Source organism: Carex rostrata, chromosome 15 (genome assembly GCF_964058835.1).
Source record: "Carex rostrata chromosome 15, lpCarRost1.2, whole genome shotgun sequence".
In the NCBI taxonomy this organism is placed as follows: domain Eukaryota; kingdom Viridiplantae; phylum Streptophyta; class Magnoliopsida; order Poales; family Cyperaceae; genus Carex; species Carex rostrata.
Window position 1 is genome coordinate 2,556,045 of NC_135932.1, and position 24,201 is coordinate 2,580,245.

Here is a 24,201-nt window from a genome sequence, read left to right on the forward strand (position 1 = left end):
ACGATCACGTGATAACCGGTACCAGGACCAAATTATGTGGGGCCATAACTGGTAGCTTATGCTGCCTGAGAAGGCTGAGAGGGGGTCAGTATCGACTGTTCACTAAGGCAGTGAGAACTTATACAGTTCATACTGGTACTCTATTGATTTCCATGGAAGAGCCTCTGCTGTCTATAAATGCCACCGGTGCATCAGAATCCTAACTGGTTCAGTTATACTATGCCTTCACTATTAATTGTCTGCACCATTTCAATTTTGTGACAGATAACTTGTCTACTATTTCAGGTGTATTAATTGAAACAGGCATTAGCAGCACTTTTGTCAATTAATTTCATCATAAAATAATTAGGAACAATTGTATTTCTTTACAAAGAACAATAATATATCTATACATCCCCTGTTGATTAATAAGTCCCCAATCGATCTTTATTCAACACACTTCATTTTCAAATATACCATACCAAAGAATAACAAACTTAACACCCAAAAATGAAAAGGAAATCATCAATTTGACTAAAGTAACAAATTTCATGTCGATCCAACGTATTGCTTGACTGGAAAGCTCAAATCTCCGCAATCTTTCCAACCCAAATCCGCTAACCAAGGCAGTACAAACCTGTAGAGACACCGGTCCCTGAACCATCTGGTGGCACCTGACCACCACTTTTGCTCACCGCAACCGCTTTGTTGCACCCATCCAGATAACCATGAACCCGCAATCAGACCTGTCACTCTCCACTTCCTCTCGTCCACATATCTGTAACACATTTAGAAGAGATTTTTTACAATATTATTTTTGAGGAAAAGTAAGGGTTAAGCCATATTTAATTGATAATTGCAGTTATCAAGTTTGTATCCACGATTTACAGAAATTTAAAATGCTCAAAACAATTGAGCTTGAAAGTTGAAACCATAAAATAAATTGGAAAAAAATTAAAGCAAGTAAAAAAGAAGTCCCTTAATGGGTGAAATAAAACTGACAGAAAAAAACAGATAAAAAGAAACAGCCTTTAGAAGTTGCTATTTTACACCAGAGGTCCCTGGTTCTTCTTCCTATCGTACCAGCAGTATACTGTACCAGTACAGTTTTGAGTCTTCATCAGTTGTAACAGCCTTTTTTTACCAGTGAGGGGATATGTTGCGTACTAGTCCGTGACTGACTACGTCCCATCTTGTACCGGTACCGTACCAGTAAGGGTATATGTATTTTTTACCAGTCTGTACCAGTACCGTACCGATGCTGCTGGGTACTGTCCTACCTCGATTTTTTACAATATTTGAAATGATTTTGTCCGTGACTGACTACATTCCATGTTGTGTACTGGTCTGTGACTGACTACATCCCATCTTGGACTATTTTTTGAGCATTAGTAAATTACTAACAAATTTTCTTCTTGAGCATCAGCTCGGTTTACATCTGTTTTAATCAGATTTTCTATAATTCCACTCACATAAAACATGTCATTAATGTAGGTGAATAAAAAAATAGTTGAAATGAGTACCTCTTCAACCCTTTCTCCACCCACTGTTTGTCATTGGCTGCCGATGTATGAGATTGACTGAGGCATTGTGCAAGGACAACAGCATCCTCAAGTGCTGAGCAACCCCCCTGGCCGAGATCAGGTGTCATGGGGTGCATCGCATCACCGGCAACAGTGACATTGCCGTCTTGAACTCTGCCTAAGGCTACATTCCATGGTACACGAAATCGGAGTGGGCCCCATGCCAGAGTGGAGAGATCTGTGCGCTTGGCGACAGTAAGGAATTCAGAAGGGAAGCCTTTCGCTAAATTGTCTGTTATTTCCTTCAGTATCATTTCAGGACTCCTTGATGCATCTTGTTCTGAAACATTTTGTGTATAATTTGTTAGAATAAAGTGGTCTATGTTTAAATTACACCATCGTACATGAAAAGTAGTATGAAAGATTTAAAAGAAACGGGGGGCAAATGAAATAATATATTCTCACCTAAGGAAGAGGAATCATGGAGAAAGAACCAGTAGAGTTCCCTGGAGTTGAGAGGAATGAATCCAGCCCGGATGCCGACGCCTAAATACTGCCACACCATCATTTCAAATCCATGGTCTTCTGGAAATACCGACAGCCCGTATGCCGCCAATCGACCCGAATTCAATGGCTGAGATAGGCCCAACCACTGGGCCACTGCAGAGTGGACCCCATCACATCCTATCACCACCTAATACAACATGAAGGGTTCAGATAAAATGTGAAATATCTTCCATGAGATTAATATATAAATCGGAAAAACAAAATTAAAGCATACTATATGTTTTGCCTTCTTTTAAGAGAATTACAGACACATTAGTTCACTGTGTCAGCAGCTCATATGAAAGCTTGAACAGTAGCATTAGGTGTTGTACAGTACCAGCGTTACTTCTCTACTTTACTGAATTTAACACGTTGAAATCAGGAACTTGAGTTCACAAGCTTTGTATTATACCTTAGCTTTAATAATGGTACCATTATCTAAATGCAGGGCAGTAACTTTCGAAGAATCTTCTAGAGTTTCGCTCTTAATTGAGATTAGCTTAGATGAAAACCTAATTGTATCCGGTGGCAACTCTTCTGCTAGCGCCTTGAGCAAATCCTCTCTTTTAACATATCTCACACCAATATCATCTCCCCTAAATAAACACAAAATTTGTAAACTAACGGACATAAATTCAGCACATTATATTAAAAGTTTAAAATAATAACTGTCATGATAAATTATACTAGTGATCATATCTTATAAGTTTGAAATTAACAAAATAATAACCGATGGGCCTAGGGCCTTTTTAATCAAAAAATTAACAAATTTTATTTAGAGATGAATTCAATTACCTATCCTTCTTCATTGGCAAGACCATCTCTTGAGAAACTCCTGTTTCCAAGTTTGTAGTCAATGCTCTGATACAAAAACAATCAAACAATCATTTTCTGAACTGAAAAAATAATTAGAGTTCAAGTATTATAAGATGAAATCATAATAATTTTAAGCAAATTGAAAGATTGAGGTACTTTGTGAAGATTTGGTAAGCATTTGTGAGTTTATGATCCACGCGAAGCGCTCTCAGTGCAAACCAGGCATTGGGAGCTAGACCGAGGGCTGTGCCACCAGCTCGGAGCTCCTGATGCCGCTCCAAAACCTGTGCCTGGAACCCGACCCTTTTAAGAGCCACAGCTGTTGCCAGACCAGCGATTCCTCCTCCTACAATGACAATTTCTGCGTTTTCTACCATCTTCAGCTTCTCTGTTTCTTTTCTCTGAACAATTAATAACTGGTGTTATTTTCTAGCTATTGTATTCTTAGTTTGGTCTTTTAAAATGCATTTCTTCACTTCTTATATATATAGCCTTTACATGCACTGGGAAAACAGTTCGAAACGTCACTGGGAGAATATGACGTGTCAATGATGTCAAGGGGAGAGTTATGACGTGTCAATGATATCACCAGGAGACTATGACGTGTCAATGATGTCACCAGGAGACTATGACGTGTCAATGATGTCACACGGACAAGACTCGATTGACTATTCTACTGTACCCATGTTTGGTGCACCAGACAGAAATGCATGAATTAATTGACAAAAGGGAATAAGTTCTCAATTTTTATACGACACTACCAGTATGGTTGACGAATCAACGGTCAATTAAAATGTTAATATGTTTGTCACGGATGGCTCCTTAGCCGCAAATTTTATACCTGCTATGTCGTTTCTTTACGTATAAGATTTTGTTGAGCAGAATTTGAGGTGTTCTACTACAAAAATAAAAGCACTTGAGTTTAAATACATGATCCCACAATAATTCAGTTTTGTGATTTTCAAATTGATTTAAACCGTTTAAAAACGTGCCGTGCTGTGACTAACACGCCGTGACTTTGGTCTCGTGCCGTGCCGTACCGTGACCAAGTGAACAGTGACCCATACGGTGACCAAAATGTCAAGGGATAGTCATGGCACGCGAATCACGGCGTGACTCGCGTGCCGTGACTATTCATGTGTCGTGTCCAGATATAACTAGTCATGTTTAACTATTTTTTCATAATTTAAGTTAGTTTCTTCAAAATTCATCATTTGATTAAGATTTAACGGTCCTAATTATACATGACTCACGTGGTTACGTGCTGTGCCGTGACCAAAATGTCAAGGGGTGGTCATGGCACGCGACACACGAGTCCCGGCAGAGAACAGTAACACGTGCCGTTTCGTTACTGTGCCGTTCTGTGACAGAGCCGGCTCCACCGTGCCATTTTTCCCACACCAGACTTCAACATGATCTTTATATTTAAATGTGTTTGGAGATCAAATTATATATTTGTTTTGAATTTTTTTACTATCTAATAAGTATTTTACAAAATTGTTGTTTTTTAGCACTAAAAAACATCAGTTTTGTAAAATACTCACTATATATATTAAAAAAAAAATGTAAAATTTGATCCAAGAAGATATCAATATAGATATTATATTAACGATTTGTAAATCTACCATTTCGGCCTTCACAACTATTTGGTTATTACAATTTTTTTTTCCTACTTATTTGCAATCTTCCAGATAGACACCACATTCACTGCTATATATAGGAGCGATTGTACTGGTGTGTCAAATTTTGTATGTTATTGCACGAAAAATTAAAATCTGGATCATTTAAAAATTAAAAACAAATTATATCATTTGATTTTGATCAGTCAATTTGAAGACTTCCAAAATTATGAAATGACCGTGTCATGACCAAAGTTTGTAAAAATTATGTAGAAGTTTTCTTGATTGTTCTTTTGATCTTTCTAACCGTCTGATCTTGATTTGAAAAGTAATTTAGCTTTGACAAGTAGCGATTGGAGCAATTTATCCACCAATTGCCTACTTAATTCATCACGTGCAATAAAAAACCCCTGAAATTTTATTCCCCACGTTAAGAAATTAATAACTCGTACTTAATCGTGTCAAATTCTTTTAGTGCAGCTTAGTTTAGTCCAATTTTTTATCTGCCATAAATCAAGCACAAAATGGATAAGTAAAAAATGGAAACAATATAACTGACATTTATCTGGCTTTAATATGTTACCATAATCATTACGGAAGTATTAACCTAATTTATTTAAGCTTATTTAATAAATACAAAATCATCCAATCCATTATATATTTATAATATTTTTGAGTAAAGCTAGGGTGTGATGTGCTCATCAAGAGGGTTTGGTGAGCACAACTCCAAAAGTATATTGGATTGACTTTAAACTCTAAATCCAAACCGTTGAAATCCATGTACTTCATGAATGATGTATGTACATATAAAATTTTGAAAGTTTCGAGTTTATTTGCTACATGGTCAAGCGGTTAAAGAAATGATAAAAATTGAATATATAAAACAACTTATAAATTAAGTTATAAAAAGTTCATTTCTTTGACCGCTTGACCTTGTAAAAATAAACTCGAAACTTTCAAAAAATTTCATGTACATGCATCACTCATGAAGTACAAGGATTTCAACGATTTAAATTCAGCGTTTGAAATTGATCCGATATAATTTTGGAGCTGTGCTCACCAAACCCTCTTGGTAAGCACATCACACTCTAGCTTTGCTCAATACTTCTTGCCAACGTGTCTTTTCCTTTCCAAAATATGGATATATCTATACAAGTACATAAAAATGTTAAAATATAAGCGAAAAATATAACTGGTAATTTGCATTTGCTTCTTTAGGTGAAATTTTGTATTATTTACCATTGACTGAGGAATAATAAGCGCAGAAAGGTAACTAAAAACCAATATTTTTTTTAATTAATAAAAAAATATTATTTGCTGAAGTTAGCACGTCTCTGGGACTTTCAAAATACCGATTTTTTTAAAAATACCCAAAAAAATAATTATTTTATTAAAAATAACCAGGTTTTGGGTGGAATTTTAAAAATACCCAGGCCGCAGATTTTTTCTGCGCTCCGGAATTTTTATTCCGGGCCGCGGAAAAAATTTGCGCCCCGAATTTTTTTTTTTTTAGAGTTTGGAGAAAAAAAATCCATTATGTATATGTATATATATGTATATGTATATGTATATGTATATATATGTATATGTATATATATGTATATATATGTATATGTATATGTATATGTATATGTATATGTATATGTATATATATGTATATATAAATATACAAATATATGTACATATAAATATACATATAAATATACATATATATGTACATATATATATACATATATATGTATATAATATTTATGTATATGTATATGTATATGTATATAATATTTATGTTTATGTATATGTATACACATATATACACATATATACATATACATATATTATATACACATATATACATATACATATACATATACATATACATATATTATACACATATTATATTATATATACATACACATATATTATTAAAAAAAATCAGACCATGGATATTTTCTTTCTCCAAACTCTAAAAAAAAAATTAAAAAAATATATACATATACATCTACATATACATAGACATAAACATAAATATTATATACATATACATAAACATAAATATTATATAAATATACATAAATATTATATACATATACATATACATAAATATTATATACATATACATAAACATAAATATTATATACATATACATAAACATAAATATTATATAAATATACATAAATATTATATACATATACATATACATAAATATTATATACATATACATATATTATACATATATTATAAAAAAAAATGAGTTATACATATATTATATACACATATATACATATACATATATATACATATACATATACATACACATACATATACATATACATACATATACATATACATACACATACACATACATACACATACATACACATATACATATATATACATATACATGATGGATTTTTTTCTCCAAACTCTAAAAAATAAAAAAAATAAAAAAAAATCCGGGCCGCAGAAAAAATCTGTGCTCGGAATAAAAAATTCAAAAAAAAAAAAAAAAATCCATCATGTATATGTAATAAAAATTTTTTCTGCGGTCCGGAATAAAAATTCCGGAGCGTAGAAAAAATCTGTGGCCTGAGTATTTTTAAAATTTCATCCAAAACCTGGTTATTTTTAATAAAATAATTATTTTTTTGGGTATTTTTAAAAAAATCGGTTCAAAATATACTGCTCCATGCCTCCATGTGATCAGTTACTAAATTTTGTCCATTACTCCTCATATATATAATATAAAGTTAGTAGAGATAGCATCTCCTTATCCTGACTTTAATTTGATTCATATATTTATATAATAATAATAATAATAATAATAATAATGATAATATATATATATATATATTTTTTTTAGTAAAATAATGATAATATCTGCAAGCCAATTATGACCACCTTTTCTTGTTCACCACGTGTCCACGCATATATTTAATTAATAGGAAGTGGCTTAGAATCTTCCTTCTATGTATTGATATTATTTCTACCAAACAGCCTATGTGAAGCTTATATATGTAAGCACTAGGTTCTCTCCTTAGAACCAACAAAGACAACAAAAAATGATGATGGAGGAAGAAATAGTAATTATAGGAGGAGGAATCGCCGGTTTGGCAACAGCTTTAGCACTTAAACGGGTCGGATTCCAGGCACGGATTTTGGAGCGCAACCCGGAGCTTAGAGCAGGTGGTACGGCACTCACTCTTTTAACAAATGCCTGGTTTGCACTGAGAGCACTTGGAGTAGATCACAAACTCAAGTCTGTTTATCAACCTATCAACAAGTAAGTAAATTATCATCAATTGGTACCACATCTCGCAATTAGAATTTTCACTCATCTTATTAGTTATATTTTTATTTTAGATTATGCTTTCTTATTCAGTGTCCTTTTTTTTGTATATTGTTAAGTTCAATTATGTTCTTCCGTACTATTTTTTTAGATAAAAATGAAATCAAATGATTCAATTTAAGCATTCTAAATAAGTTTTTCAGTCAGATTTCAAACATATGATTAACATTAATTTACTGTTATCTTAGAATTCTGATTATATATTTATATCAGGTCGTTGGTTACAAACTTGGACACAGGGGCGGTGCAAGAGCTTAGCTTCTCTGGGACAAAAGAAAATAGGTATGAAATTTATAAAGATATTTACTGTTTATTTTTTTCAAAATGGAGCTTACAATTGCAATTCTACTTTCTATCAATTCATTCGTTAGATTAATTTAGAATTAAATACATTGTTCTGTTTATGGATGCAACAGAGAGGATGCAGGGGTGATCACGGTGCACAGGAAGGCGTTGCTCGAGACGCTAGCAGAGGAGTTGCCACCGGATACAATTAGGTTTTCATCTAAGCTCATCTCCATTAAGAGTGAAACTTTAAAGGATTCCTCTAAGGCTACTCTCTTGCATTTGGAAGATGGTACTGTTATCAAAGCTAAGGTACTTGAAAAATATCAATTATTGCACGCTGCAATTAATACATTTAATTAGATTATGTTTGATCTCCAGATGGAATAATTTGATTATTTTAATCTTAATTAGTTTCCCAATTCATGATACAGGTGGTAATAGGGTGTGATGGGGTCCACTCAGCAGTGGCACAATGGTTGGGCCTATCTCAGCCATTGAGTTCGGGCCGGTGGGCTGCTCGAGGGCTGGCGGTTTTTCCCGAGGGCCATGGATTAAACCATGGAGTGAAGCAGTATTTAAGTGCTGGTACAAGGGCTGGATTTGTCACTATCAATTCCAAAGAAATCTACTGGTTTGTAGTCACTTATTCTTCCTTAGGTTAGTAATAATATTTCTCACTTAAATTAAACATGCTTATGATGCGGTACAAATATATACTGGTACATCTATACAAGTTCTAATATGTTGTACACATTTTTTTTTTTTATATTTTCAGAAAAGGATATAACGACAAATCCAGAGCTATTACTAGAAGAAGTGGAAAAGAACCTGGCCAAAAACCTCCCTTCGGAATTCCTTGCCATTGTTAAAGAGACCGATATCTCGACCCTTTCATGGGTGCCGCTCCTCTTTAGAGCGCCATGGAATATTGCGTTTTGCAAAGTTCAAAATGGTTGTGTCACTATAGCCGGTGATGCAATGCACCCAATGACGCCTGATATTGCTCAAGGCGGATGCTCTGCTCTCGAAGATGCCGTCATACTCGCTCGCTGCATCAGCCAAGCTCATCCAACGGCTACAAATGACAAGCAATGGCTGGAGAAGGCACTAAAGAGGTAGATATTCTGTAAATTTCTTGATTGGAACCTTTTGTAATATATGACTATATTCAGTATTTTTTCAATGTGCTTTTTGACCATTAATAATGAGAGATGTGCATTATATATAATGACAGGTATGTGGAGGAAAGGAGGTGGAGAGTGGCATGGCTGGTTGCCGGTGCATGGTTAGCCGGATGGGTGCAACAAGGAGGCGGTGGCGACCAACAATGGTGGTCGGGTATTGCAAGATGGTTCAGGGACCGGTTCTACTATCAATTTATTTGGCCAAGGACCAGAGACTTAATTTGGTATGATTGTGGAGATTTGATTCCGGCAAGTAAGAGAGATTGAGTTTTGTCAATTCAGCTGTCTAGATAAGTATAAAATATTATCTGCCCTTTTTTTTCAAACTTAATTAGGTTCTATATATGGTGATTAATATAAAGGTCAATTTATACATTCATCGGCTTTAATGATTTGAAAGGTGCTCTTGGATTTTTCAAAGGAGAGAGAGAGAGGGTGTGAAGCTTTTAATGATCTCATGACCTTGTGTAGATCGGCTTGAATCAGATTTAGATTTAGATTTAGATTGGGCTATGGGCTATGGGCTTTGCTGAAAGCGTTGAACAGAAAAATGGGCCGTATGTTATCCTCATATTGTTTGCACTGGGATCAATTTATTATTTAATAGAATAAATTTCCACAGGATGTTTTTGTTTTTCTTTCTTTCTTTCTTTCTTTTCTTATAAAATTTTCATGCTGTTCAAGTGTTCTGATCAATAACCAGCCAAAGATATAGGAAACTAAATTTAAATGTTACGATAAAGATGAAATCTCTAGCTTGAATTTGAATGGTTGCGTACCGCATCAAAGTTTGTGTTGTGAAAATCTAAACATATCCATCCTTAAAAGCTACAATTTGTCACCCGCTGATGCGTACGACGACAAATATATATCTTCTTGATAACACAACAACACAATAAATAACACTGATTTGACTCGGATAAAAAGGCCAATTACAAAGCAATAATCTCAGCAAAGAGTACATGAAAAGGGCAGAACTGCATAAATCAAATACTAAACCCTTAACAAATTAACCAGCATAGACAGTGCGACACAATACACTTATTTTGAACATCAAAGGGAAATCAAGTGCACTCAATGAAATATAATTGAAGACAGATGCACGAGTCTCATGCTTGATTAAGTATATATGATGTCAATCACTGGTGGTGCTTGGCATCCTTCTTCTCGTGGTGCTCGTGGAATGCAAATCCAGCACCACCGAGTGCCGCAACAGCTGCAATCTCCTCCTTGGTCTTGTGGCCGTGTGCGTTCTCTGGGTCCTTCTTTGCCTGATGCTTCTCGTGCTGGTCAACACAATTAATTTGAGGTTGATTAGTTCAACAAGATAATTCACTCAATAATTGAGGATAATTTTCTCACATAAAAAAACAAAAAATAAATTAGGATAAGCTTTTTTTGTGGGGTCATTTAGAAGTCTGAATGAAGCGCTATATGAATAAAAAAATAATAAAATGCAAAAAAATTTGAGGACAGTGTCTATCATTAACTAAAAATACGCAAAATTAATGAAACAAATTTGTACGAATGATCAAAGAGCAATAATTTAGGCTGTAAACTGTACTGATATTATAATATTATGACACATTTTTCCACAACAGTACTATGCCAAAGAGGTATGTACTTAATTTAATTCCCTTTAATCATCTAGTTATTGATCAATTTATCTAGTAATTTACCAACAAAGTTAACTACTCAAGATAATAGCATGATGTATATGTAGCTAAATATACCAGGGCATATGCACCAGCAGCAAGGGCAGTGAGCCCGCTGATCTGCTCTACGTGCTTGTGTTGCTTCTCTTTCTTTTCATAATCAACGGGACCCTCGTCTTCCTTCTTGTGGTGGAACAAGTGGTGGTGCTTCTGCTCCTCTTCGGCCATTGATATCTAAATCTGTGATTAACTGCTACTTAATTAACTGAATGCTGTTATAGGAGATGATGAGTATATTAGTTGCTGTGGGAAATGATGCAATATGCCAAGGGTTTATATAGGCTGAGAATTTTGGAGGGGGTGGAGGGTAAAGTTACAAAATTGCCCTGAGCAAAGTCATCAGATCATGTATTGATTTTGTTTAGTGTGTGGGGTTATTGACTTATTGTGAGCCTTGATTGATATTAAGTGTTAACAACTAATTGCTTAGAAAAATTTGGATGAGGATCCCCTAGATAACAACCGCACCAAGTAAGTTGCAAATACTTTAAATAGATAATTATCCACATTGCTGTTAGATCTAACTGCCTTTTGAAATTTTCTTTGTTACCGCGTTGAAGAATTAATAAGAACTTACATTTAGAAAAGTATTGGTGCAGTAACCATGCAGCCAGGTCATGTAAACTAGTTAACTTTATTTTAAGAACCTTCCCCGGAAAATTCTAATTGATATACTTTTTTCTTAAAAAAAAATAACCAGAAAAATATTTTGAAGTCAATCCAAACCCAGTCAAGTAATTGAATCTAGATCCGAAGTTCAATAATTCAAAATGAGGTTATGTGGGCTCCTTTCATGTGTCAGTCCATGTAGCATGTGTTGGATCTTTGAGCATATATGTGATATAATTATGAATTGTTTACTGTCATATATGATTGTCACAATTAAAGTGGTATAATATGGAATTAAGATATTAGACAATCTATGTATTCAATAGGATGTGGTCCATAAGTGTGTAGAATAATTTGGGCAAATATCAAATCATTGATGGACTGATTCTGAACTTTGCAATTGAGAAAACTGCCTTTTGGGAGCCCAGTGGGGGTGGCTCACCCGCACTGGATCTCAGTGCGGACCCACTCAGGAGTTAGCCAATTTTTGGGAGCCTTTTGGTAGCCCAGTGCGGGTGGTTCACCCGCACTGGATCTGAGTACGGACGCACTCAGTACTTAGCTAATTTTTGGAAACTTCAGAACAACGCAAGAAAAAGTCCGAGTGCAGTGCGGATGCATTGAGCTCCAGTGCGGGTGAACCACCCGCACTGAGGACTTAGTCGATTTTCTAGAAGTTCAATGCAGAAAAAAGTCCGAGCGCAATGCGGACACACTGAGCTCCAGTGCGGGTGAACCACCCACACCGAGGACTTAGTCAATTTATGAAGTTCTATTTTAAGCCCAGTGCGGGTGGCTCACCCGCACTGAACCAGAGTGCGGACACACTCAGGATACAGACTATGTTCGGGGCTGAATTTTAAGGCGGTTACTTAGACACGTTTTGACCCAGTGCGGGTGAACCACCCGCACTCGTGTCGCCAGAAGTGTATAACTATATATAGATGGGTCCCCAAGGAACAAGATGAACCAACTCTTTTCAGAAGTTATTTTCTATAGAATTGAGTGTTTTTCTCCCTTCTTCTTCCATCAAAGAATAGAGAGGAGAATTCCATTTAGAATATTGGAGAGGAATTCTCAAGATGCGATCTTGTTGCTTTGGAATACCTAATCTAAGATTTAACCAAAAGGACGTGAAAGGAAAAGCTTGCAAGAGTCTTGTCTCGCGCTCAAGGAGACGGTTGCTTCTCCAACCTAGGGTTTGATATTCCATGGCAAACGACATGGAATCAGGTATTGTATTCCGCACTAAATATTATGTTTTTTATCTCTTTGGCATAGGACGGTCTTAGGTTAAGGTGAGGATTGTTTCTTCTTTTCCAGGGTGTAAGTGTTTAATCCCTAGATGAGATGTAATTGTTTGATCTCTAGATAAGGCGTAATTGTTTGGCCTTTATGATTCCCAACAACATGTGTATAATACAAGTATCAGAATATATTCTTTTTCTGGTACCATTTTAACATATTCCACTGTTGTGAGAAGGAAGAACTGTAGGAGTTAGGCTTGGCTGGCATGTATTAAGGTACCAGTAGAATACTGGTATTGTACCCGGCTACCAGCAGCTTAACATTTCTATCCAAGGGTACTTCTGATATTCTAGTTCATTTATGATCTTAAATTCTAAATACTCATATGATACTCATTTCATGCTAACACACGAATAGCAAAATAAATTTTGGAAAGGCTACTATTATATATCTCTCTATAAGCATCAATATACATTAATTTTGGCACATGCTTTTGGTACCAAACTACCAATATACATTAATTAAATATTATCCAAACATTTTATGATTTTGGTTTTATTATAAAATTTTATAGAACTTCTACAGGGTCCATTTCAATCTCAAACTGGAGAGGAGCCATTTATCACGGTCAATCACCAAGGCTATCCAAAACTTATTTTCTTCAATGAAAAAGATTGAAAATTCAAACTCATGCATTTATAAATCAAAATTTAAATTAAAAGGGACCCGTTGAATTTTTGGCACATGGCACGAGGTTCACACTGCAAAAGTATTGTATTTTTTTTTTTTTTGAGGGAATTAAAGGTATCGTATCTTTAATTTCCTTACCAGCTAAGACTCAGTATACTAAAAAATAAATAATGAACTCTAGTTGTACTTTTTATTTAATACAATCTTTTTTATTTTTCTTTCCTTCTGGTGGTTGTGGGATGGATATTTTGGGCCGAAATTTTTATTTATATTCTCCATTTAATGAAAAAAAAAAATCCGCAAATGCCCTCATTTATTTTTAAAACTGCTCCTGGGTGGTTCTATAATTTTTTTTTTTTAATTTTCAAACAAATATCATATAAATGGAGAATTAACTGAAGAGTAAAATTGTTCATCATTTTTTTTAATGATATATATCACTGTACATAATCCTGTCTAAATGACTAAACATAACATAACATAGCAAATATATTGTATTAGTTCAAGTAAAATAAATAAATAAATAAATGATGCTCCTCATTTTGTAATATTGATACTCAATTTTAGAATGTTTATTATTGTAAAAATAAAAAAATTATAATGAATAATTAGCAGACCGCAGAATCAGAAACAACTTCAAGTGAAATTTTGAGGTCCTAAATGATTTTTTTTTTTTTTTTTGCAATTATGATTGTTTCGAGGTCCGAAGGCCTTCGTCTTGGACATCAGGCCCTCTGTCTCTTTGTGGCCTTCCCAAATTGTGGTCAAACGCTCAAATCAAAATTTCATACCAAAATTTATGGCCGTTTAAAGTTTGGAACAATGCATCAATGTTTTATTGCAAAAGTATCGATGACGCACTGATGCTTTATAAATGTCAGCGATTGCCTATTTTTTTTTTATAGCATATCCTAGATCTGAATACTAAAAGTGCTAAACTAAATTTCAAAATAAATCATTTACAGTAATGACATTTTAACTAAAAAAAATGAAAATATAACAAAGAAAAACTCTAAATATGAGACTTCATACATTTATATGAACAATTTTGTTATGTCATTTAATCATAGTTATATATTGTGAGGTGGATTTTGATCAACTAAAAAAAAATAATTGATGAATAATTTTACTCGTTAATTAGTCCTCCATATATATGCTATTTATTTGAGAATTTTCAAATAAAGAAAAAGAAAAAAAATAAGCAACTGTCCAGATTCAAGACGGTTCACTTAAAAAAATAGAAAAAAAAATAGAACTGCCCAAATTTTGGAGGTTCACTACCGAAGAGAAACGCCCAAAATATGAACGGCTGGACCAGTTTTAAAAATAAAAAAAAAGGACATTTGTGTTTTTTTTTTTTAAACGGAAGATATGAATAACAATTTCGGTATTTTGGGGCTCCAAAACACATTTTTTTTCTTCTTCTAATAATCCTTTGTCGTGTAGTGGCAATTTGGAACCCCGCATGACCTTGCATAGTACGACGACAAGTAATAATGGTGTCAGCAATAATACAATAAATCAGAAGCCCCACAAATTGGACTTTTCATTCAATTAAACGTAATGGATAAAATGATTTTGATTACGGAATACTGTTTGAAAAATTATAAATAAAGTGATTTTGATAGTGGAATTACTAAAGTTGTGATAGGCATTGTTAATTGTTATGGATGGTTCATTGAATATAGTTTCGGCTGTGGTTTCTCGCGGGGTTGTAACAAGCCCGTTATTTCACGGGCTGCCCGTTATGCATCCTATTCAAAACCACATATATTCAACGATCAAACAATAAACAACAACTTTTTTCTAAGAAAATCCTTTTGATAAAGAATTAAAGATCCTTTATCCAAATGTACCTTCCTAGAATTATTTTCTTCTTGAGTATGAAATCAATGAAAAATAACTCGTTATTTCAGGAAGAGACTCTTGCTTGCTTCTTTTCTTTTCAAAATATGTTTGTTTCGTCATTTTTTTTTACAAAAAAATTAGAATAATATGCTTGTGTTTAAAATAATTATACAATTATGTCATTTTCTGAAAATTTTGTCCCACTTTTTTCTATTTTCTAGCTCTGTTCCTGAACTAATTGAATAGATAAAAGTGCTAAAATTATAGGCAGACATCACAATAAGGCCCTTTTCGACAGCAGCTCCAACTTTTACTCACGTAAACAGTAAAACTCAGTTCAAAATTTTCATAGCCCATTTCTATTCCCATTCCCCTCCAAACAGAGGCTAAAAGACTCTTTTGTTGTGGGAAAATAATGACACATTACTAGGCTTTTATGTAGGGATGTTAATATTACAAAATGCCATTGTCTAGAGTTGCAAGATCATTGGCCTTGTAGGGACAAATTAGGAACAATTTTTTTTTGGAAATTACTTAGTAGGAGGCCATGATTCATTAAGAAATAATATATAGTTGTCATATAAGGATTAATATATATATAGATGTGTAAATATCCGCTGCCCCAAGAAGATCGCGACTTACAAATATATTATATATCTTATTTTATTTTTTATATTAATTATCCGAATACTAATTTGTAGAGGGAACCTAGAAAATTTCTATGCTACCGCGTTGAATATGTTTCTTCTGATACGACATTTAACCTTGTATATTAAGCAACGGATTGTGAAATAGTGATAACGCGCGGTAACGGTAACAAAAAATATAATGCTATTAATCATGATGATGATGCGCTAAATTGCTTTAACAAACAATTACCCCCAATTTCACACAAATAAAATTACGCCCCAACCCATTTTATACCAGCTAGTCCTAAAGTTTAGAAGTCTAAATGGAGTGGATTGTACCGGTATTGTGGGAAAAGGGCAAACAAGGGGCACCGGGTTAATGAGGCGTACCAGTTCAGACAGGAGCGGAAAATTACTGAGGTAATTGGTGCTGTAAGATAGAGAAATGATGTAATTGTGTAGGATTTGATGTTGTAAGCAAATTTATCAATACAATCTTAGTAGTCACTATCACGTTATCAAAAAAACAAATGGAGTGGATTTAATAGTGCTGAAATTATAAATGTATAGGCATTTAATTAAGTAGATACAAATCCTCACTAAACGAGAAATAGAGCAAGACGAGTTTGTGTCCCCCCCAAGTATTTGAGGTACAATTTAAAAAGATGAATTGTCCAGATTAATTTCATCCATATCCAACTTAATTCGATTCCTATTATAACTGTAGGGATCTGCTTTTAGATTTGTACCAAACTAAAAGAACAGTTCGGATTTTCTGCTTGCACCTTAGGTACCTAGGGTGATACGGATTCGAGCAAGACGGGGCATGAATGCATGATGCCATTGACTTTTCGGAAGGGGTGCTTGAATAAGTGTAAAATTATAAATGCAAAGACAAAAGGTTCAAATGTTTGTATTCTTTTAAGTTGTCTCGAAACCAAGTACTCATCATTTTTGGTTAAAAAAAAGAAGAAGATACATATTACAATTTTACAATTGAAACTGAAAAATAAATAAATAACTATGAAAGTCCGGCCGGAAAATCTTGATTTTTTTTGTTTTAATTTTAATTCATAAGTACTAATTTTCATCTTCCTTATTTCAAACACAAAAACTTTCTTGCTTATCAGGAATCTTTTCCCCTGTTTGTTTGGTCAAATTCACCTTTTCCACAAAGGTAGCATGGAGGATACAAACTACTGGCCATATAAATTTTATTCTCTTAGCATTGCTTAAATAATTTTCTATTTGATTTTGGGATACATTATGATTTTTCTGATATATTTGTTTTCCAATTTATGTTGGATTTACAATGGGTATGAGTCTGCAAGCAAAATATATTTGTAATTTTAAAATTCTAAATATAGACTGAGTTTGTTTCTACTGAAATAAAAAGAATAGAAAATGAAATTAAAAAGCTTATGACCATTAGGAAACATAGGGGAAAAAAAATATGAACTCAATTAACAAAAGCTTGGTTTAACCTTCAAAAAAAAAAAAAAACTTGGTTCACAGTAAGACTTGAGTTATTGCATGAACAGTAAACTTTTTTAAAGATACCATAAGCAATAAACTTAATCTTACAAGCAAATACAAGTCAGAAATACAAAAGTAACAACAAAAATTATTTTTGACTTAATGATTTAATTGATTCGGAAGTTCTCATACAATTAGAAATATGGCAAGAGTATGAGGAGGGTTCCAATGCCTCATTTTTTTCATATCTTATCATATCTCATATTTTATATTTTCCTTTTCAAAGTCCAAATTGTCGATCCGAACCGTTCAAAAAAATATTTATACTAAAATATGCATGGAGATGAAATTTTATATTTTTTTGCTATTTTTTAAGATAGGTACAAAATCATTGTTTTGGAACCGTTCAAAAAACAGTGATTTTGTACCCATCTTAAAAAATAGTAAAAAAATTTCAAAAATTATAAAATTTCATCCCTAACCGTATTTTAGTATGGATATTATATTGAACGGTTCGGATCGACAATTTAGACTTTGAATATGAAGAAAATAAAGATATAAAATATGAGGTATGATGAGGTATAAAAAAAATGAGGCATTGTAACCCTCCTCCAAGAGTATCTAATACATATATATTTTTAGATCTGAACAAAAAGAGAGAAAGGGAGAGATCTCCCTTGTAAGAGTTTCATCAGTTCTTTTTTTTTTTTTTTGAGTTGAATTTATCAGTAGTCTTACATACACATTAAACAACATACACATAGCTCAATATTACAGAGATACATGCATCTCCTCTATTAGTCACATGACAAACACGTAATAGACTAATTATAATGAATAATTCGTTGACCAGTGACCATGATAGACTTTATCTTATTCCAAATTAATAGAAGTTCTTTCAGTTATGAGTTTCTTTTTTTTCCTTTATGTGCTAGCCCAGTAATTAAGGAAAACATTTTTTTTCCACCCATTTGCACGATGACAACTGCGGATGATGCACAATTATCAGAATTATTTGAAGATTAATTTAAACAATATCATTTGTTTCATTTTAGAGAAAGTAATACAAAATGGATAATAAATCATCCACATTTGAGATACAAAAATGGAAATTTCAAAGCAGAACAGAAATTAAGGTCCTGTTTCCTAAACAAGCACAACAACGCGTACATCCTGACCAGACCACTTATTTGAAATAAATAAATAAATAAAAACACAAACCCAATCAAATTAATCTTACGAAAGACATGCACCAATAATAATTAGATGCTTAATAATTTAAGCATGATGCTGATCATTGATGGTGTTTGGCATCCTTCTTCTCATGGTGCTCGTGGAAAGCGAAACCGGCACTTCCGAGTGCCGCCACAGCAGCGATCTCCTCCTTGACCTTGTGGCCGTGTGCGTTCTCTGGGTCCTTCTTTGCCTGATGCTTCTCATGCTGTCAACAAATTTAATTCTTTAAGGCTGATTAAGTTGTTCCAAAATAAATGTATGTTTGATACAAAACCAATTTTACAAAACATTAAATATGCAAAAATCAACTCTTGATCTAGTACGTAGCTGGAATAATGATTTTCGTATGAGATGTCACATATTTGAAATTAAACTTAAAGATTACTCATGAATATTTAAAGTTGGAAAATTTTGACCCCCATTTTAATATAAAAAAAAATTAAAAAAAAAAATAACAAACTCCAAATGTATGTTTTCATTTTCTCACTAACAAAGTTTATCAATATATGTGATGTCTTAGTTTTGCCATGAAAATAACTCATTATTGCATCATATGGTAAATATAATATACCAGGGCATAGGCACCGGCTGCAAGGGCAGTGAGCCCGCTGATCTGCTCCACATGCTTGTGGTGCTTCTCCTTCTTCTCGTAATCGACGGGACCCTCCTCTTCCTTCTTGTGGTGGAACAAGTGGTGCTTCTGCTTCTCCTCTTCCATTGCTTCTTAATGAATTAGGTATCTGCACCAGGTGTCTTAGATTTAAACCAAAATGCTTTCAATGAACAAATTTTTGCTGTGGAGAAATATGCCAATGACTAGGGATATTTATAGGAGAGAAATAGGGGGTTGGTATTACAAAAATGCCCTATTGACCATTGACCTTATGGGAGGAACTTGGGAATTCTTTCTTGGGATTAATTAATTAGTGGCAAGCTAGTAGGCCATAATGTGATATAGAGTTGTTGTTATTTTAATTAATGATGTGCATGTATGTACTTTGAAGTATTAGGTCCCCAGAGAGTTTGAGACGATTTACATGTATTATTCTATGGTTATGCAAACATTATTACTTCATTTCATTTGTTTGAGTGAGGCTACGGTACTATGCATAGCGCAGATGGACCCATATTAAGAATTTCTATTTCTATTTTTAAGTCTAAGAAATCGATCTAAATTATTCAACATAATTTTTATATGAAAATATACTTCAAACCAAATTTTACAATTTTTGTAATGTTTTACTATTTTGTTAGATAGATATAAAATCTCTTACCAAAGATTCTGGAGAATGATTTTCTAGATGTCTAGAAAAATAGTAAAAAATATAAAATTTAGTCATCAAATATATTTTTACATGGAGATCATGTTGAACGATTTTGATCGATCGTTTGAACTTTTGAAACGGAAATATGAAACTATAGTACATAACAATCTGCGCTATTAATATTACTGTAACATCACTCTGTCTTTTTTTTTTATTAATGATATATTCCGCGTTGATTATGTACCTTGTGCTAGAGGTAGACAATGCGCATATCCTTAATTGGAAAAGCAAAGCATTTCTAGAGAAGAGACAAATTCCGAGCCAAGACGAGTTTATACAGAAGCTTCCATGTACACGGCTAAACTTTTGTATCATTTTTCGTATAATAATTTCATATGCACACAATTTCAGTCAATGCAGCCTACGCGCAAAAATTGCTCATGCAAAGAGCGCTCCATCTCCATTGACAGTGCTGAGAGCCTGACACGCTTGCGTACAGGAGAACTATGAAACTGAAGAGAAGATTATCTTAATCACACATTTTGTATTGCGAGAAAGATGCATCAGATATTTATGGAAAGAAACAGAGCAGATTCCCGAATTAGTACGGGAAGTGCATAAGGAATTGAATTATATTCACCGAATTATCATAATTTACTGTTATTTTTGTAACCTTTTTACGGTGGTCAGATCACGACTCGTGAATCTTCTTGTTTTTATTTACTTTTTCAACTACTCACATTTATTACTTCTCCATGAACTTTAATGAAAGTAAAAGGGGCATTATATCTTGAGAAAAGATAGTGGGACAATATTCCAAAATTAAATGTTGAATGCAATAGTCTATCTGACAAAAATGCATATAAATTGACAATACTGTATATATTATTTCAGTTTTTTTTTTTTGATGAAATATATTATTTCAGTTGCCTACGGGCTTTTGAATGACAAAAAAAAGGTACATGTTGATTTCAGTTAACACAGCACTAGAATAGTTTACATGGTGAAGCATATATAGTTTAAAAAAAAAAAACAGAGAAATGTTCCTGTACTCCGAGCCACCAAATCCGAGTCCGTCCCCGAACTAGTTTAACTGGATTTAACAGTCCGCTAATAACGGTTATTTATTAATTTGTCATTAATTAACGAATTGCTGTTTTAATGCATTGCAGTTTTAATTTGATTGTTTTAAACGTTAGCTTTGCATGCTTTTGTACTGTGTTTTAATTTCGTGGACAGTTTGTTAGGAATAGTTGTAATCACCAATCCCCGAATTAGTCCCCCAGATTGTTAATGGTCCTCTAATCATTTTCTAACTAATTAAGTACTTTAACTAGTTAAACTAGTTATAAGTACTTTAAAGTACTTTAGTGTACTTTAAAGTACAATTTAAACCCAGTTAGCTCGGGGACGCGGTGGGAGATTTGTTCTAATTTTAATTATGCAAATTAACAGCTTTTGATATTTAATAACTAAAAAAATAGTCTTCATTTTGAACAATTAATCTATTAAATGAAGATTTCTCAATGTTTGTAAACACATATTTTTTAATGTTTGTAAATACAGGTTTATATGCTTTAAAATGTGTTTGTAAACACATGTTTATATGCACATGTTAATTTTAATTATGCAAATTAACAGCTTTTGATATTTAATAACTAAAAAAATAGTCTTCATTTTGAACAATTAATCTATTAAATGAAGATTTTTCAATGTTTGTAAACACAGGTTTATATGATTTAAAATGTGTTTGAAGAATAAGCTTTAAAATGTGTTTGAAGAATAAGCTTTAAAATGTGTTTGTAAACACAGGTTTATATGTTTGTAAACACAGGTTTATATGTTTGTAAATACAGATTTTTCAATGTTTGTAAACACAGGTTTATATGCTTTAAATTGTATTTGTAAACACATGTTTATATGCACAAATTTTCAATGCTTTGTTTATGTTGTTTGCTTGCCAGTACATATTGGTTTACATGCTTTACTTGTTCACATGTACTGTTCCTGACAGATTCGTATACAAGTCTGCATTTCTTTTTGGCTTACATAACTGACTCCGTCCTCTTCGTGCCTTCGACATTTCTTATATTGAATCTATTATTTGGAGGTACATTATTTCCTTTTTCCTTTGTATTGCAATTTTTTTTTTCATATTTCTAGAAATATATATATATATAGGAGATGGAATTGTCAAAATCCGATAACATTCTTCTTGATGCAAACTTCTGTACAAAATTACAGACTTCTTATTGATACTTGTTCACAAGTATTGATCTTGGTGTTAGGCATGTCTTAGAACCTGAAACAATTAGGTATTGATATTAATCAGAGAATTTTCAATGCTTTGTTTATGTTGTTTGCTTGCCAGTATATATTGGTTTACTTGCTTTACTTGTTCACATGTACTGTTCCTGGCACATTCTGCACAAATGAAAAAAAAAATGTGCTGGGGGACGCCATCGGGGATTAGTACAAATTTAGAGTTGTAAATTTCGTTCTCAGGGACGCGCTTGGGAATTGGTTCAAATTTAGAGCTGTAAATATTTGCTCGGGGACGAATTCGGGGATTCATTTTTGTTTTAAAAAATAAAAATTTAACTCATATACAATGAAAGTTAAACACTTAAATGCAGTTGATTAAACGCTTTCCTTTATATGTTTAAATTATACGATTGTTTCGCTACATTTGGCTGTGCTTTTGTTAAATTTTTTTAACAGAGCGTTTTTCTCTTCATGCAGCGAAATTTTATACAATAAAAAAAAATTGGTACTGTTATTGCGCTGTATGAAGTAAAACCTGATCTTTTTGTTACCGATATTCTAGAAGGTTGGGAAACACGAACATATACTTTGTTTGGAATACAATTATCAGCTTCCTAAAAAAAATATGTGTCAAATGTTTCAATTATATCGCCTCAATTCTCAAACATCTTGCTACAGTACTCGGTTCATGGTGCCGCCTGTTCTGTTCTTTCTAAGCCCTTGGATCACCATCGAACGTTGCCACTGTTCTGTATGCTGATCTTTTATTTTCTTTATCTTTCTTTCCTGTGGTCCACGGGCTCCAGGTTTTGGGAGTAAAATTCTGATAATGCTCTGACTGAGCTTTCTTGTTATGTTTTTTTGTTAGGAGAATTTCATATATACTACTCAAAAACTGTAAAATTACGTATTTAGTACTCAAATTTTTATAATTACATATTTACTATCTAAAAATCTAATAACTCTCATATTTATCCAATATAACTTTAGTATATATCAAATATACTCAAAATTCATATTATTATGTTTAATTTTCTTAAAACTATAATTAATCAAGAATTAACTTAGCACCTCTCTTTCTTTCCTTAGAACCATTCTCCTTTATATCCAATATAAAATATTAAAAATAGATATTCCAAACTGAGCCAGTAACAAAACACAAATTATCAAACTCAGTTACTACTTTGATAACGGATTGCGATATCATCATCAAATTCAGCTGGAAAAGTTGAAGTGGTTACCTTGATTTTAGACGATTAAACTGGAGTTGGAATTCTTATATCCGAGTCTGCTACCTCTGCTCTCCAAGTTTAAGCGGGAGAGACGAGATGAGGAGAGAATTTAAGCGAAAATAAGAATTTACGTCAAAAAATACAAGAGAAAATATGTGCGCAAAAGAGGAAGGTGTAGAGAAGGAGAAGAGACTAAATGACTTATTAATTATATTTTATATAATCTTAGACTTAATTAATTTTACTTTTTTATTAATTGAGTAATTATGTGAGTTATTAGATTTTTAAATAGTAAATATATAATTACATAAATTTGAATGGTAAATACGTAATTTTATAGTTTTTGAGTGGTATATATGAAATTCTCCCCTTTTTTTTTCTTTGGTTTTGGCGCATCATTATAGTTATTTTTCTCTTTCTGTGTGAATTACTGCTGCGTGTGGGTCCGATTTGACTGGCAAAATGCTCTTATCTTTTCGTTTACAAACACCAATCTGGTCCTGGTGACGCGTTTATCTCAAGGTTCAAGCCAAGTTACGAGTGAGTCCATGGTAATATGCATACCATGAGTGAGTCAATGGTAATATGCATACCATGGATTGGTTGGTAATACAGATTAATATTTTCATTTTGAAAATTTTAATGGCCAATTTGAATCATTAAATATAATTTTTATATAAATATATA

At 33.0% G+C, this 24,201-nt stretch overlaps 4 protein-coding genes and 1 long non-coding RNA gene across 5 annotated transcripts; 1 reads left to right on the plus strand and 4 right to left on the minus strand.

Annotated features, from left to right (window-relative positions):
• Positions 1-316: 316 nt before the first annotated feature.
• On the minus strand, positions 317-3,323 carry LOC144566370 (monooxygenase 2-like). Its single transcript, XM_078316389.1, has 6 exons — positions 3,021-3,323; positions 2,844-2,909; positions 2,461-2,644; positions 1,968-2,196; positions 1,503-1,842; positions 317-757 (listed from the first exon to the last, which is right to left on the minus strand). Exons 1-6 carry the CDS (start codon positions 3,239-3,241, stop codon positions 529-531), a joined length of 1,269 nt encoding a protein of 422 aa, XP_078172515.1. The 5' UTR covers positions 3,242-3,323; the 3' UTR covers positions 317-528.
• LOC144566371 (uncharacterized) lies at positions 1,187-1,496 on the minus strand. Its single transcript, XR_013515175.1, has 2 exons — positions 1,334-1,496; positions 1,187-1,298 (listed from the first exon to the last, which is right to left on the minus strand). It is a non-coding gene; the product is annotated as an uncharacterized LOC144566371 (long non-coding RNA).
• A 4,150-nt stretch (positions 3,324-7,473) lies between the features above and the next one.
• On the plus strand, positions 7,474-10,379 carry LOC144566125 (monooxygenase 2-like). Its single transcript, XM_078316023.1, has 6 exons — positions 7,474-7,763; positions 8,043-8,111; positions 8,246-8,426; positions 8,549-8,774; positions 8,893-9,232; positions 9,352-10,379. Exons 1-6 carry the CDS (start codon positions 7,543-7,545, stop codon positions 9,566-9,568), a joined length of 1,254 nt encoding a protein of 417 aa, XP_078172149.1. The 5' UTR covers positions 7,474-7,542; the 3' UTR covers positions 9,569-10,379.
• On the minus strand, positions 10,198-11,374 carry LOC144566129 (uncharacterized). The gene is made up of 2 exons (XM_078316028.1): positions 11,035-11,374; positions 10,198-10,587 (listed from the first exon to the last, which is right to left on the minus strand). Exons 1-2 carry the CDS (start codon positions 11,182-11,184, stop codon positions 10,441-10,443), a joined length of 297 nt encoding a protein of 98 aa, XP_078172154.1. The 5' UTR covers positions 11,185-11,374; the 3' UTR covers positions 10,198-10,440.
• A 7,164-nt stretch (positions 11,375-18,538) lies between these two features.
• LOC144566130 (uncharacterized) lies at positions 18,539-19,555 on the minus strand. The gene is made up of 2 exons (XM_078316029.1): positions 19,324-19,555; positions 18,539-18,957 (listed from the first exon to the last, which is right to left on the minus strand). Exons 1-2 carry the CDS (start codon positions 19,468-19,470, stop codon positions 18,811-18,813), a joined length of 294 nt encoding a protein of 97 aa, XP_078172155.1. The 5' UTR covers positions 19,471-19,555; the 3' UTR covers positions 18,539-18,810.
• Positions 19,556-24,201: the final 4,646 nt, after the last annotated feature.

What these genes read in the sequence shown, in the direction of transcription:
- LOC144566370 (XM_078316389.1), bottom strand. Translation starts at nt 3,241, where the DNA reads ATGGTAGAAAACGCAGAAATTGTCATTGTAGGAGGAGGAATCGCTGGT. An exon ending in TTGCCAATGAAGAAGGATAG is followed by an intron (nt 2,645 to 2,843) that starts GTAATTGAATTC and finishes GTGTTTATTTAG; the next exon opens with GGGAGATGATATTGGTGTGA. An exon ending in CCATGATTCCTCTTCCTTAG is followed by an intron (nt 1,843 to 1,967) that starts GTGAGAATATAT and finishes AAAATGTTTCAG; the next exon opens with AACAAGATGCATCAAGGAGT.
- LOC144566125 (XM_078316023.1), top strand. Translation starts at nt 7,543, where the DNA reads ATGATGATGGAGGAAGAAATAGTAATTATAGGAGGAGGAATCGCCGGT. An exon ending in GTTTATCAACCTATCAACAA is followed by an intron (nt 7,764 to 8,042) that starts GTAAGTAAATTA and finishes TATTTATATCAG; the next exon opens with GTCGTTGGTTACAAACTTGG. An exon ending in GTACTGTTATCAAAGCTAAG is followed by an intron (nt 8,427 to 8,548) that starts GTACTTGAAAAA and finishes TTCATGATACAG; the next exon opens with GTGGTAATAGGGTGTGATGG.
- LOC144566129 (XM_078316028.1), bottom strand. Translation starts at nt 11,184, where the DNA reads ATGGCCGAAGAGGAGCAGAAGCACCACCACTTGTTCCACCACAAGAAG. An exon ending in CTGCTGGTGCATATGCCCTG is followed by an intron (nt 10,588 to 11,034) that starts GTATATTTAGCT and finishes TGTGTTGACCAG; the next exon opens with CACGAGAAGCATCAGGCAAA.
- LOC144566130 (XM_078316029.1), bottom strand. Translation starts at nt 19,470, where the DNA reads ATGGAAGAGGAGAAGCAGAAGCACCACTTGTTCCACCACAAGAAGGAA. An exon ending in CAGCCGGTGCCTATGCCCTG is followed by an intron (nt 18,958 to 19,323) that starts GTATATTATATT and finishes ATTTGTTGACAG; the next exon opens with CATGAGAAGCATCAGGCAAA.